The sequence below is a fragment of the Protopterus annectens genome, chromosome 1.part2, assembly GCF_019279795.1.
Source record: "Protopterus annectens isolate FY-2018-M chromosome 1.part2, PAN1.0, whole genome shotgun sequence".
Lineage (NCBI taxonomy): Eukaryota > Metazoa > Chordata > Ceratodontiformes > Protopteridae > Protopterus > Protopterus annectens.
In genome coordinates, this window is record NC_056727.1 from 591712512 (window position 1) to 591728806 (window position 16295).

Below are 16295 nucleotides of genomic sequence, written 5' to 3' on the forward strand. Positions count from 1 at the left end.
CAACATTCAATAAAATTAAAGACTTTCTCAAAACAAATATATTAGTATAGATAGCTTGAAGAAATTTGTTAATCTCATTCCAATATGGTTTAATATTAGCACAGTCATAAAAATATGAGACCAGTCAGCATTAGTGGACAGATGACATCTCCAATATAACTAGCTGTTTGAAGGGTTAATTTTTGAGAGTTTCTCAGGTGTCAAAAAGGATCTGTGTAGAAATTTCCAATGAAAAATTCTCCAGAATTGTGAGTAAGAAGTTAGTTTAATTGAAAATAAAATTTTTGTTTTATCTTCCATTGATAGTGATACTTGAAACCCTTTAGTTAGATATTGCCAGTAAGAATCTTTAGGAGCTGTCTTATAGACAATTAAAGTGTTATATAAATATGATAATTCATTCTTAACATTGATGTTATTATGTAGAATTCCAAAAATCCAGTTTATAATTTTTGGTACAGTTTTGAAGGATGAGTTATGTATTATTCTACACAGATCCTTAGTGTATGCTGCAGCTTCCCTTTTTGACTGTCAGCATGTCTGAGGTATAAGAAGGACATTCATATGCACCATCTTTAGTTCTTTCTTGCCGCAGTATGAGAAAGTTTGTCTATCAATGTGAATACTAATCAGAAAAATCTGGGAGTAAGTGCCCTCCAAATAACATGTATTTAATGTAGCAGACTGTAGGCTTGTGCAGAAATGTGCATGCTGGAGAAACCTATATCATGTGGTGCCACCTACTTCGGCTGCTGGGGGATGTGGAGAGAGAGAGAGAGAGAGATATGTAGGGCATTGTTAAAAAAAATGATGAATGCCTAGTTGAAAGTTTTCATTGACTGGTTGTTGCCCATAGGTAATGAGTGGGCTGCTTTGGTTATGAGAGCAGTAATGATTGGCTGGCAACAGTAAGAAAATGAAATAGAAAAGTCTATCAGGCTCCTTCTTTGAGAAAAACAAAAATAAAAATAAATGGACCACAAATTCATCAGCACAATAAAAGTATTAATAAATGAATTCAGGTTTTTTTTTATTACCAGTGAATATGAAATCTATTTATTTTGTTATTATTATTTGGAAATGTGCCAGCTTGGCATTACGTACTTTTAAAATTCTAAAAAAATGTCTACAGATAACTTGGCTTCTACATTACAGCTGGCAAAGTTTGATACCCCAGATTTGAAGTGCTTTATTGAAGTCTTTATATATCAGCCCTATAAACCACTAACAGTTTTATTAAAAAAGGACCAGTCACTATATGGCTTTAACAAAGAAATCTGCATTAAAAGTATGTCTTATAAAGGCTGAAGCTGTCTTTCCTACTTTTCACCAGTTCTTCAGCACCACCCTCTCAGAATGATCATTTCTGATCAGGACTACTGGAGACTGATAATTCCAACTTCAGCTTCTCTTCAGCTGCAGACTGCAGCTCTTTCATTACAAAACTACAAGGATACAGCATATCTGATTTGAAAATAAGAATAGTTACTTAAAAAGTTTAGCTGAGCTCAAGTCAAAGCTTATGGTAGGCAATTGAAAGGATGTGTTCCGTGTTTGTTAACTAAGAGAAATTATTTTTGATAGAAATACCTGGAAGAAAGTGGTCTTTGCTAATTGGATCAAAGGAAAGAAAAAAATGAAATGAATATTAGTATTTAGCCACATGGCTATACAGTGCTATCTGTCACACTTTTCCTGTAAAGCACTTTGATCAATTTAATTGCCGAACTGGCCGTGATTCTTCACAACTACTCCTGTACCACATTTGAAGTCCATGGAAGCTTAATTATTTTACTCCAATGCCTGACAACAGTACGTAGCCTGGTATGAGTAACTGCTGTCCAAACTATTCACATCTGATGGCATAGCTTGATGATATGCTGTGGTCTTCCTTTTTTGCCTAACGGCTGTGGAGCATGATTTGAGGTGGCTCTTTGCGTGCCTGGAATATTTCTTCCTGAGGTAAAGTGTCAAAGAAACAATAGACATTATGACTGTCTCTGGGCTAATTTTAGTGCTAAAACCTGGAAACATACAGATATCCTCAGTTTAAACTGTTAGAGTAAAGAACTAAGAACTAACTGTATAACAATCGATAAAACAAAATTATATGTTTCTCCTAATAATGTCTTATTTAATGTGTACACTGAGATTCTTTATGTTTTTGTTGAAGTTAGTACTTAAAGGTGATGGCAAACGAATGGAAGGAAGGCGGGGTGCTGGAGCTTAGTTCTTCCTCCTGCCTTTTTAATGACCCAGGATTATCTTTTGGCTTGCAGTGGCTTTTATAATTTTTGCTTGTCTTCTAGTAACTGTATGCCTGTCTTATTTGTGTACCCGCAATCACCTATATTTTTTAATTACTTGTAATCACTACTGCTTATATTCAGTACTTGTTATTAACAGTGTTATGTATGCAAGCCCTTAATGAAGTATGCTAAATTGACAAAAAATTCTGTAACCGTAGACTTTTTTAGAAAAGGTCATTGTGCTATGTAGTACTTTCTTTCCTGCTTTTCCTTGGAGGCCATGCCTTCCTTCACTTCTTACTTGTTTGTCTTCAGGAGTCCCTTAATTCTTTTTCTAAATGCATTCTGCAGTTCAGGACATGAGAACTAAAGAAGGTGGGGAGATTGTACACCTTAATGGTATGAGCTAATGTCATCATGCACGTTCCTTCTCTAGCTGCATGCTATTTGCTAGAAGTTTTCCATGAGGTTGATGTACTGTACTTCACTGGAAGTGTATTAAACAATAATCCATGACTGTGCATGGGTATTTCAGAATTTACCCACGGTTGTGTGGTGTGATCATGAGGGCAAAGCTTTTTTTTTATGTTTAAAGGCAGGTTTTTACAAGGGACAGTGGAGAAATACAAGGAAAAGCTTGTTTCTGTTAATTTTTTTTTTTTGAAGAACATGCCTGATTTTTGCACAGAACAAGTGTATCAAGCTGATGCAGCAGAGTTTGCCACTAAAACTTCCGTTTATTAAAACAACTCTTAAAACAATAAAAATTATAAAACCACTAGAAAAGATGAGCACTTTCATTCCTATCACAGACGCTTCCTCAAGTCTAATACACAGCTGTTAAAAAATCTGAGCGGGATAAAGCTCTCAATCTCAATACGAGTCTTAAAGGTACAGAACCATTTAAACCTTTCACACAATCAACATGCAGTTCTAAAATCCATTTTGTTTCTACACATTCAGTCTTTGTTTTTATTATTAGGTTTAATCAACTCTAGTGCCAGGAACATACATTTGTGAGAGGGATCAGTAGCTACAACATGTCCTTTAGGGCTCTATTAATTTTACCAACATAATAACATTCACAAATCTTGCGAACAACAAGGTACACTAAATCTGTGCTTTTACCATCTGCATAAAAATTGGTATATATGGCCAGTCACATTAAACTTGTAACTTTTAACTACACATATTACATTATTTACATGGATACATCCCTTTCCTGGTTGATAACAATCCATTTTTACTCCTTGTAGGTTTGTAGCACAATAACTGCTTCAAAGACTGATTGTTCTTAAAGCAAAAATTAGAGGTTGCACCCAAAGAGTTTTGCATTTCTCATCAGTAGTGAGAATATGCCAACTCTTTTTCACTGTATTGCAGACAAGATTAACATAATTTGAATAGGTAAGGGAGAACCTAACCTTATTCATGTCTGCACTAGGCATTGATGCAATATCATCAGTTTTAGCAGAAAAGTAAGGTCTGGTGGATTCTGACACATCTTAACACTTCCTTCTGCGCTACATCAAGCTCTTCTTCTGTATAGCCTCTTAATAAAAAATAATTTCTCTACTGAGGAAAAGATTCTGACATGTCAACATCATTATGACATAACCTTGAGAGCCTATAGAACTGCCATTTTAATACATTTCTATGAACAAAATGTGGGTGCATGCTGTGTCTATGTAAAATATTCACTTTCCTGCAAGGCTTCTTATATGTGGTTATACACAAACCTGTATGAGCTCTGTAAATAGTAACATAAAAAAAACATCATTTCATTTGAGTATTTTACAGTGAAATTAAGGAAGCTTGTGTTACTCTGTAAATACTCCACAAAATCTGTCAACATATCTAGTGGACCTGCCCAAATAAAGAAGACATCATCCACAAAGCAAGTATAAAAGGGGATGAACAGAAGAAAAATATTTTGGTCAGCCAGCACACAGAGATTCCCAATAAGCCATGACTAAATTAACTATAGTTGTTGACACACATTGTGCCCATGGTGACCCCACATTTCTGTAAATAGAGCTAATAATCAGTACAAAAACATTCTGCTCATAAATAATCTCAAGTAAAGTACATACCAGTTGTATCTGTGCAATGCTATATCCTGAGTGATCAGACAGAAAGAGTCTTACAAAGTCAATACCTGTGCCATTCAATATCTCTGTAAACAGTGATGCCACATCCATGGTTACAAACATAAAGTTACTTCCATTAAAATCAGTTGACCAGTTATGCAACATCGAAAGAAAATGCTTTGTATTTCTCATTACATTAACTACCTTGTCAACCACAGGATGTAATTTTTTCTCAATAAAAATAGAAAGCGGTTCTGTAGCCCACTTATGACCTGAGACAGTAAGTCATATGGGTGGGTTCCTTAGAGATTTATGCACTTTTGGAAAGCCATAAATAATCGGCAATAGTGGGATGTTCAACTGAGTAATATTCATAAATCTCTCTCCCAACGGTGCCTTCATAAGCAGTTCATGTAAACTCACTTGTATGTCACTCAAAAGGGCATTAACATCTACATTAACATCTACATTAGTTAGCTTCTTAGAGGTAGAAAAATTACTCAGCATACTAGTCATACTTTCTAAGTACTTAGCAGTGTCCATTAGCACAATCCCACCCGTTTATCAGTTGGTCGAACTTGCAAATGCTCAAGTGATATTAATTCATATACAACATGAAATTCATCTCAGTCAAATTATAGAAAAGTTTCTTATGTTTGCGACTTAACACCTCTCTAACATCCTGCTCACACACTGTTAAGAAATGCTTCAGCCAAAAGAGCTTTAACTCGAGCAAATTGACTGGGCTTCTTAAATGTATCATTCTGGGACTCTGCATTACCATAAATAATTTTTAGAGAAATATTTCTCACAAAAAGTCTTAAATCTAATAAAACATCACTTAGTTCTGAGCTTTTAGCAGGTATAAAAGAAAGTATTTTGTTAAAGACTCTTACTTACTCTTTGTGAGAACAACAGAAGAGTTGCTGAAAATCAGGTCTGTAGGATCTTCTTTCGGACTGCAGGTCCTAAATCCAGTTGTGTTTAGATGTGGGTTCTCTTTCACCCCATGCGATTCCCACTGCTGGAGTGATTCCTTTTTTCTGGTCTCTTCCCTTTTATCAGCTTTGGAAGTTGTGTTCTGCCTATCTAATACAGAAACATTTAAGGGAGTAGTACAGTCTTTAACCAAGTTAATAGTCTCAGTATTTGTAGTAGCAGAGGCAGGGCTTACAGACAACACAGTAGTTTCCTCAACCGGTAACTTTTAGTAGCAGCATTTGTAATATTAGGCATATTCCTAGCAGAGCAACCTAAGCGAGCGGATACTCATCTTTCGGCCAGGAAAACATACAGCCAAGTCAGCAGAGTCCCTTAGTAGTTTTCTCCGCTTTACATCTTGCAGCCGCTTCTCATAAGCAGCCACATCTACATACAGGTTGTCTAGTTTCTGTTTACAGGCTGTGAACTTAAGGAAACAATTAAGTCCATCTTTCTCAGCCGTAATCTCTTTCAACAATGACATCTCTGTAGGTTGAAAAAATTCAATGAGTAGTTTCATATAAGTAAAATTCAGTTCAGGATTCAAAGCTTGCCATTGCTTTAGAAGCATAGGATATAAGCTCCCGTAAGTAGGCATTTTCACCACATATAAGCGTCTCAGGACAACTCTGTGATGTATACATGCTTCTAAATGGAATCTTTGCCACTGCATTCTCTTATATCTGTACAGTTTATTCTGTAACTCTGTGAATCTATGCATAAAATTGTTAAAATCCACTTCTGAAGTTTCTAAAGTGGTCAAAGTAGTTTCATCAATATCAGAGAGTAATGGATTACCTTTCACCTTTAAAATGCAGCCAAAACAATCACAGTGAACTGCATGCTGATTGTGGGAGAGACTTAAATGATTCTGTACCTTTAAGACTGGTGTTGAAATTGAGACCTTTATCCCACTCAGATTTAAAAGTGAGTAATTAAGGAATATTTTAACAGCTATGTATTAGATATGAGGAAGTGCCTGTAATAGGCGTGACACCGCTCATCTTTTCTAGTGTGTTTTATCATTTTTATTGTTTTAACAGTTGTTTAATAAACAGAAGTTTTAGTGGCAATCTCTTGTGTGTCGGCTGGATATACTTGGTCTGTGCAATTTGAATCCGTGTTTTCTCCAGCCTTATCCATATATCCTGTTTTGTTTTTACTTTATACCTGATTTTCTTGCATTTGGTATTTTGCTGTCTCTCAGCATATGTCAGTATAAAGTCTGCCCACTCAGTGGTACTTCAGTGGCTGGACTTGTTTTATTAGTCTATGCTCATTTTTGAATAACAATGAACAGTTATTTTATAATGTGACTTATTCATGCTGCTGGTGTTAATCTGCTGAAGGTCAGAAGTCTGTCTAATAGTGTTTTCTTTTTTGGAAAAACAGAAAAGAAGTGCATAATGTCTTATCTTTTCTTATGTCTGTATATTTTTTTCTTGCTGAAGCAGTAAGGTGTTCCAAACAGAGCAACTATAAGGAGTAGGGGTAGTAGAACACTACAGATTAAATGCTAAAAGATTCAACTTATGTTGATAGTACAAGTCTTAAGGCTGTACAAGTGTGTGAGTCAAGACTAGAAAGGGCCTCTTACAGGAATCCTTGAGATTACTGTAGGAATCCAGAGTGTAAAAGCAGAAAGCCACTACAGATTCACTTTGAGTGCCAAAAGCGTTATATACGGCAGCACAGTGGACGAGTTAGAGACTCAGCAATGAACAAACCCACTACAACTACTGGTAGCATTAAATACAAAGCGTTTTTTTTCATGAAGGCAAGCCACCCTGCAAACCCCCACACCCTTATTACTTAATATTCTAACTCAACTGTCACATAACAGTACAAGGGTGAAAAACTAATCACACAACTAAGATCTAGTGATTTTAAAACTATTCCATGACTTGCAGATTCTGAGACTTAAAATCATGGTGATTGCAAACCTCCAGGTACCATTTCTTTGAATGTTAGATTTCTCAGAGAATTTCATGCTCCAAATATATGGACTAAGTTTAGGAACCCATGAGCTGACTGTAGAAATCGATGGAGTGAGCATAGAAAGGACTGTCTGAGTGGAGTATAGGAATCCATTGGTCGAGAATAGAAATCTGTGGTTTAACACCAACTTAGCAACGAAGGGGGTTTAAACCTATTAAGTCAAGGAGTATTACTGTAGCAGAGCAGTATGACAGACATTTTTTGACCATACAGTAATGTATACTATTACTCCACCACCCCCTAAAAAGGAATAAGAGGAATATGATTTGCTACTGAACAACTCAATGGTGAAAGATTACTTTGAATGTGTTATTCTAAGCCTTATACAGAGCTAGCATGGAAGTCATCCAGGTAATGGCAACAAATTCAAGTAAGGGTTGTTTAAATTCTAAACAATAAAAAAAAGGATTTCAGCAAGCTTATCTATTTTTTTTTTTGTTCCTCAGCATGCTTATCTAAAACATATCAGAGACTTGAGAAAGTGAACTGTATAAAGGCCATATCTAAGATGACATAACTTGCTTTCTTCTAGTCATCATTTACTTTATACACTCTTGTGTTGTAAACCATCTGCATAGTTCAGAGTAATAATTTTGTGCACTAATCAGTCCTGTCTTAATGTTCTACTCAAGTTTAAAACCTTTGGTCTTATACACGTTTGTGTTGTGAACCTTAAGTTTATAAATACTGTACTATTCTCCATCTGTTACTAAAAACAAATGTTTATTAATAAACATTTATTTAGTAGAGTTAGAAGTGAAGTAGAGCAGATCATGCATTTTCCTTTACCTTAAAATACTGTATTACTTGCATTATGACTATTCTTTCTATTTAATATGATTATTTTTTCTGTGATTTATCTGTCACGCATTGGAAAACCTGACAAACCAGAGTTCTGCTGTAGCTATTCCTACATTTTATTTACCTAAAGGTTGACAAAATATCTATTTATTCTTTAACAGCATTAGACAGTTCAGGATAAAAGTGAGTGTACAGGATGTATATATTAACAACAGATGACTGTTACAGAGTGCCAAATCAGGTGGTAGTCAAGTAATTGGCTAGGATGTCAATACTAAGGAATGTTTTCTCCCCCCCACCAGCTTGACCCTCCTGTAGCCTTTTGAGTTTTTTATCACACTTATTTCCAGAAAAATGAGAGGTAAGAATTAAGTACAAAGTAATCTTTATCCTTAACTGAAGACATTTCTTTTGTCCGTACTCCCAGGCTACATTTATACATTAAACATGCTGGTCCCACTAGCTCCTATAGATGCCAAGTACCATCTTTCAATTTACTGCTTTCATATAGACTTAATAGCCAACATATTTAGTTTACCAAAATCTAGCCCTTCTATCTGCACTGGTCAAATCTCCTTTGTTGAACAACCCCACTCTCTCACCCATAGATTGCAGAGCTGGGTATCATCAGCTCAGCAGATTATTTCTCATTTTTGTGTTCAGGTACCTTCTCCTCTCTGCTTTTTGACCAGGTACACATTTTTTGAAGAATGGAACAGGTAAAAATCACTACTGATTTTTCATGGTTGTTTCCGTTTTGTTTTGCTAAATTGCAGTGACATCGGTTGTGTGCACATACCTTTTCTTACTACCTAGCATGCTGCCAACTGACAGTGCTTTACATGCTTTGCTCAGTGCTTTAATTTTCCCCTTCTTAAAGATGTAATTTACAAGCAGTGTGGTTAGTACTTTCTTCTTGAAGAGGAGGTGAGAATGCTTAGTTATTTGCTTGCTCTCCTCCCATTTTAGCCTCTTTCAGGATTTGTCGTCTTTTCCTAAACCTGATGTACCAATGAAATACCAGAGGCAGAATCCACTGTGATAAACTTGGGTACACTATCTAAAACTACCTTTTACTAACTACCTTTTAGTAATGCAATTCTCGTCGGATAAATTTTTGTATTAGCTCTTTTACTTCATCTGATAATGCATTTTTCTTCTCATTTAGTGTTATTGTGGCAATCGATGCACATAATAGCAGTTACTTAAGTAGTTTATACATTCTGTTGAATATTGTGGATTAAGAAGAAGATGGCAGAGCTCAGGGCCTTGCTCTTTTACTATTGTGAGATTTTATTATTATTTCAAACAGTACTATCTGACTCACATTTTTAATGTTTTTTTCTTTCTTTTTGTTTTAGGTTGGCAGTGAGTTTGGATATTTTCCCAAAAATTTAATTAAAATTGACCATATATATTCTGCTGTGGAAATGGAAGTGCCGTCAGATGTAAGTGTTTTACTTTTTAATACAGTGATTATAAGCAGTTTTACTAAAACAGTAGTACATTTCTGTGGTGAAGATGAATGAAGCCCTGACTGTAATACAGATGAGTTAAATTAGTGTCTCGGGCACTGGAAGAGGCAGACTGGGGAAGATGGGAGTGAGCAGAGAGTTGGCTCTGGCTCTTTGCTTGGGTGATACCTAGAGAGAACTCTGGGCATTACATATGCAGCATATCAACCTGCTGAGTACATGCCACCCTTGTGCAGGTGTACTGACTGGGGAGTCAGCATGTAGAGGCACATTTCCTGCTGCATGGAGCACTTAATGGAGCTTGAAGGACACAACAGAGTGAGGGTGGGGTGGGGGGGTAGGCGGCCTCCTAGAGGGATGGTAGGCAGCTTCACTGGACCTCAAATCCGCCCTTCCCTACCACCTGACTCACCACTGAGGTGAAATGAATGGGCTGATTAGGCACCCTGGTCAGGAACAAATGGATTGAAGGACTCTGGCCTACCCGGGGTGCATGACTGTCACCCCTGACATAATGAATAGTTTAACTGGGTAAAGGCAGTGAAGCTCTTAGGCAAGCCTGTCTGAGGAGCAAATTAAAAAAGGTACTGTGTTTAAAGTGTACACCATATGCTGTGGCCACATGCATCACATTAACCTAAGACCTCAGACAGCAAAGACATATCCAGTCAACCTGCCATTTGCTAAATTTGTGCATTTAACATGAAACAAGATACTATGCTGAGTGCTGCTTTTTAACTCAGTACATTGTCTTAGTTCATGTTGCCAGAATGTAGCCATGAGTGTAGTGCAAAGGGCCTAGTATTTTTATGCATATATGAATGTGTATATGCAGCATTCACTGTGGAGGAGTGACACGGCATAACCAGTGTGGAATGGGGAGGATCACGGCAACACCAGAATGCACCATTGTCCTGTCTGGATTAGGAGTCTAATAGCTTTAGCAATGCATAAGTTGTATTTAGCTCCCTTACTACTGACCATTTTCTGGAAGGTTGTGCTCCTAATGTTGACAGTTTGACTAGTATGTTTTTGTCAAGAAAGATTTTAGAAATGAGTGGTCTCCAATGCTTCCTTTCTAGAAGGATTTTAGATAGGCGTGGTCTCCAATGTTTCCTTTCTAGAAAGATTTTAGAAAGGAGTGGTATCCATAATGGTTTGATGCATTGTTATGAAGATTTCACTGAATGATTAGTAAGGCACTTAGCTAGACAAATATCTGTAGATGATACTCTCAACTTCAGTAGTAGTGGAACAGCTGCAGATTGACTTTTAATAAGAACATTTTCATTTTAATGTAATTTTTGTGCCACAGTATTGAAAGTGATTATAGACCTTATGTTTATATAGAAATAAGTATTGTTTTAGGCCTGATGTTATAACAACATTGCACACATGTTTATGATAGTTTTTAAGTTTGTTACTCTAAACAGAACTGAGAGCTGCACTTCTGTTTTAAAGGAGATGTTTTAGAAATGTACATTGTCAGTTTCTAATTATCATTCAGATCTTAATTTATATAAAGCATATTTTATATTAACTGTATTATTTGAATTTCTTTATCAGACCTTTGCCTGCAGATGGTCTGCTGTGCTCAGTGTACTACCCTGGTAAACAAACTAAGTAAATAAACTTGAACCTACCTGCAATAGAAATGACCACATCTCTGCAATGCTCTAAGAGTTTCTTGTAAATATTTTGGGTTAGGGTGCTTACAGTGCTCATAAACAAAGCACTAAAACAGTACCATACAGTAAAAGTGAAAAAAAATGTAAGCAGTTAAAATAGACTTTATACAGCACATTGCATTCTCTGGTATACCACAGTTTTTGCCTTTTCAATTGCATCAAAAATTCACAAGCATGCTTCAATAAACAAATATCATTATTAGTTAATCTTACATCAACCCTACAGCCGACAGTTAATTGTACAATTCAATTAATGATACTGTTAAACATTTCAAATTTTGTCAGTTTTAATTTTTCATTGAGTCCAAATGACTTCAGAATATATCTTAGAATAAAATGGGTTTCGTTTTTTTTTAATTCCCCATTCTTTCAACTCTTTTTTTTATGTTCATTCAGTTACAACAAGGCTGCGCACTTTAAAATCTTTGTGACACCTAAATGCTTGTCCCATGCATGCTTTATGTTGTTCTCTCCACTGTGTTCACTTCCCTTATCTAATATTCACTTTTCTGCTAGGTGTCCTGTATAACCTAAGTTACATAGGCACTCAATATTGTGTGCTAGGACATGAACATGTAAGAAACTAATTCCTCACAAATTCTGTACTTTTTTGCATTACTAAATTGCTAGCTCTAAACAAATATTTAAATACTTCAAAGGTATTGCAGCCAAACATACATTTAATAATACTTAATCCCACCTTATGTATATACCTTTCAGGAGCTTCAAAAAATGTATCCTGGCAACCCATTTGCAAATATTCATACTTTACTGATAAGAATTCCATGTTTGACTAACAGTGGGGTTAGGAAACAAAAAAGACTATTATTTTTCTTTGAATTCCTGTAATGACACAGGCCTCTTTGGTGAAGATGGTAACAGGAATGGCACTGTGTTTGTTACATTTATCTTTTCTGTGATTTGTACCATTCTTTCTTCCCAATATTTCATTATCATGCCCACTAGTAACATCGACCTCATCCTACAATTCTCATGTTTTTTAAAACTGTATGGACTACAGTGGAATTATAATCTTTTCTAAAACAAATGAGTCAGTGGAGTCCACTGCCATCCATCAGTTCACCCATCCATCCATTTTCCAATAATCCAGTTTATCCTTTTATAGAGTTATGGGGACACCATACCTGTCCTGCCAGCCAGTGAGTGCTAAACTTTGGAGCTCAGTCTGGGAAAGGAACTAGTCTTTCAAAGAACACACATTCTCATTCCTTCATACATTGCGCATACACTTATGGCAGTTGGGAAAATCACCTGTCAACTACTGCTTAACTTTGGGAGGTGGGAGGAAACCAGAACACGTAGTGAAAACTCACATAAATACTAGGATATGCAGACCATACAGAAAACACTCCAGACCTGTTTTTCAAAACTCACATCACATGATTGCATTTAATTAACAAAAGAAATGTACCATATGACAGGATTTATATAGGCAAATTTTGGGAAAAATGTTTTGCATGTAGGATCAGATCTCCAGAGCTGAGTTTGACATTGTTTACTTTCTCATTCCACTGCCATCCCCCCAGTAAGTTCTAAAACCAACAGTGAAACACTGCAAGGGTCAGCCATTGCTGTAAGGGATGTAACACAGTTACTTCTGTTGAACTCTAAAATACATTCTCAAACAGATTCTTCCATACATTCACAAACAAATAATAACCTATTGATAAGTCCAAAGTAGAGTTTAACTGAGAATTATATTTAATACCAAAAATACATTAGTCTTGAAAAGCATCTATATGTAAATATATGCAAGAAGCAAACCTGACATCTATTGCTGTACTCTTCACCTGCTTAAAATATATGTCCAGAGCTAAAACAGATATTAGTGAGACAAAAGTACAACAGATGCATGCCAAGTCTTCCATATTTTATCTTATCCAAACAGCCTGAAAGAATTTGCATGACTCATTTTATTTTAGTGCTCATATGTAAGTTAGATGAGCATTTCCAGTAACACATCTTAAACTTCCTTTTAATATATTTTAATTCCTTAATTAAGTCTATGCTAGGCATCAAAACTGATTTCTGTTCCAGTTCATGCTACATTGCAAAAAGTAGCATACTTTAACATTCTCAAAGAATGTACCCAATTCTGACACAAGTGTCATGGGTAGATTCATTACACGTTTGTGTACTTTAGATAATGCAAATAAAAGGGATGGTCATATTATTACTGAACTGTTAGCATTGCTTCATGAGGACTCCATGTCCAAGCCCCTATTTCTGTGACATCCCTTATTTTTTTATTTCAACTAGATTATCATTTAGAATTACACAACACTTAGTACTATCAAGGTGTTTAATGCAAATTATTTTGTTTTCTTCATTTGATTAACACCCAGTAGTCACACCCTTTATCAGCTTTTTATAATTAAAATGTTATTTCGTAACTCATGTAGGGCTTACCATTGATTTATGGATATGCTATACTCAACTTTCCTAATACATTTCTTAAATCATTTTTAAATGTCATAAACTGTTCTGTCATGGAAAACCTTGATGGTAGAGTTTACTTTAGGTGACAGCCTCAGATAACATGCTTCAAATTTTGGAAGCATTGCGTTTCTTAAAGTTAGAAGCTTTATATTTTGTATTTCACAAGCTAACAGGATGAAAAGTGAAGAAACTGGAGCCTTTTAGATGTGAGAATATTAGTCTTCACTTGTCAAAAACATTTGTTTGCTTTAACTTTTAAAATGAAAGAAAATACCACTTTTTGTGGAAATTACTATCTTATTTTAGCTGTAGTGTTATACATACTTAACAAGTATACAACTCTGATGCTTACCAAGTTTGTCAGCCAGCAGGCATTTCCTATGTATATGTTTATTTTGAACTGAATGGTGTAAAACTGAGCAGCCTTATCATTGGTCTACTTGCAGTCCACATTAAAGACGGACTGTATCCCCTGAAACACTTTGACATTTTCAAGCAATGTGTCTTGGCACTCAGCTGTACATTGCACTTAATTTGTGGTTTTACACAGCTTCATCTTCAAGTTATGTATCGTATCACATGTGTTTATATTTGGGAGAGGGTGCTAAAATATTTGCAAGGACAAAAATAACAGTTATAAATACAGAAAAATGTCTTTGATTTTTAATTCTCATTTATTATCTGCTCATTATGAATATGCTCTAGTCATGTGTTAAATTCTGCCTCTGTGGGATCCCCAGCATGGAAGTGACAGCTTTTGGGAGAGGCCATTATTCTGACAGCCATGAGAATGGTTTGTGCCCTGGTTCTTATCCTGGCAATGATGGTATATATAATGGGGCCTCACCCCCCTCCCTTGTGTAGGATGACATGTGACCCACATATCAGTGGTAAGCAGAGTGCCTTCTCCTATGTGAGTGTGTGCTGCTGTGTGGGCCAGGTGGCTAAATGCATGCCTCTGGAGCATTCTTTGCATTGCCATCCCACCTCTGAGTATTTGTAGCAGTGGACAGTACCAACCTCAGTTTCCACCACTTGAAAAGGGACTTCAGACCACAGCTTCTTGGTTTACAAATGTTTAAGCAAATAAATTGACACACCCATCCTCCCATGCCAGCTTATGCAGATGCCTGAGCCACTAATTGAACATTAAACCTGGGTTGTCCCAGACATTTTCAGGGCTTTATCCCATTATGCCAGCAGAGGTGACTTGCCAGCTCAGTGTAGCTAGATTAAATGAGTATGAAATAATCTTTTAATCTGGCATATGCAAGGGGCCATGTAGGACATTTAATGATCCCTTCCATTACATAAATACATTTCTGAAGTGGTAGGACACATTTTAGTATAAATCTTTGAAGAACATATTTAGGTATTATTAACAAATGTAAAAAAGAAAAAAGAAAAAAAAATGTTCATTAATAATCTGCAGCTCAGTTATAATTTGTATGAAACTGTGGTAAAAGGAATAAATCCTGACTACGTGATAACTTGAGTTTGAGTAAAGATGCAATGTTACCAGCAGAAATAGTTGATCCTGCCAAAACTGTGGCTGAAAGGAAAAGTATTAAAAAACTGGAGACAGCAGAGTGTTTGTAGAAAAATGGTTATTCACTGTACACCAGACATAAGAGAAGCATATTCATCCCAGCAATCAGGGAAGTCAAGAATCAGGAGTGAGATTCAAACGCTGTATTCAGATGTCTTCAGAATATGTTTTCATAGAGGGCCGGAGACATTTTTTGATGCAGAACAAGGTAAGGAGGGAAAAAATGTATCCAACAAAAACGTGAGACAGTAAGCAGAAGAGGATACTGATCGTCTTTCTTCTGACAATAAAGGTCATAGAGAGGCTTTGTTAGTGAACTTTTTTCCAGTGTTCCAAAGGAGAATGCTTGAGAGACAGAAAAACACAGTAGTTGACTACTAGAATCAGGAGTACCTTGAACTTCAAGCACAGTCTTGTGTTGGGAGATGGAGATGATCAGAAAGACTACAATGAGATGATTTGAGTTTGAGTAAAGATGCAATCTTACCAGCAGAAATAGTTGATCCTGCCAAAACTGTGGCTGAAAGGAAAAGTATTAAAAAACTGGAGACAGCAGAGTGTTTGTAGAAAAATGGATGTCCTTCATGGATGCATCTGCAGTCATAACAAATGGGTTGTCCTGTCGTCAGGCAGCCCTTCTGTCGTTCCAAAGTCTGGGTCCTGATGTCGCACTTCACCCGACGTCATCTCTGCTGGTCTTGGGTATAAAGGCATCAGCCGACGCCATTTTCCTGAGTCTTTCTTGCGCCCAAGCAGAAGCTGTTCGCAAGTGCCGGTCGGTCAGATCCAGAGATTACTACTACCGAATACTACTTGAAGACTTCTAAAAGCTAAGTACCCGTTGGGGACTCTTTCTTGCCTCAGCCGATGTCAGAAAAAGTCAATAACTGTTTAACTTGTGGGAAACAAATACCTCATAAAGATTTCCACTCTTACTGTTTGCCTTGCTTAGGCCCAGACCACGACGTAGCAGCCTGTTCGGCCTGTGCTTCCTTCAACCGACG

General features: G+C 36.4%; 1 protein-coding gene across 1 annotated transcript in view; it reads left to right on the forward strand.

Moving 5' to 3' along the window:
- MIA3 (MIA SH3 domain ER export factor 3) overlaps positions 1-16295 on the forward strand; it is a 1691550-nt gene that overhangs the window by 396555 nt on the left and 1278700 nt on the right. Inside the window, exon 3 of the mRNA XM_044060179.1 lies at positions 9481-9567. Within this exon, the coding sequence (XP_043916114.1) occupies positions 9481-9567 (87 nt within the window). The remainder of the gene's footprint in view (positions 1-9480; positions 9568-16295) is intronic.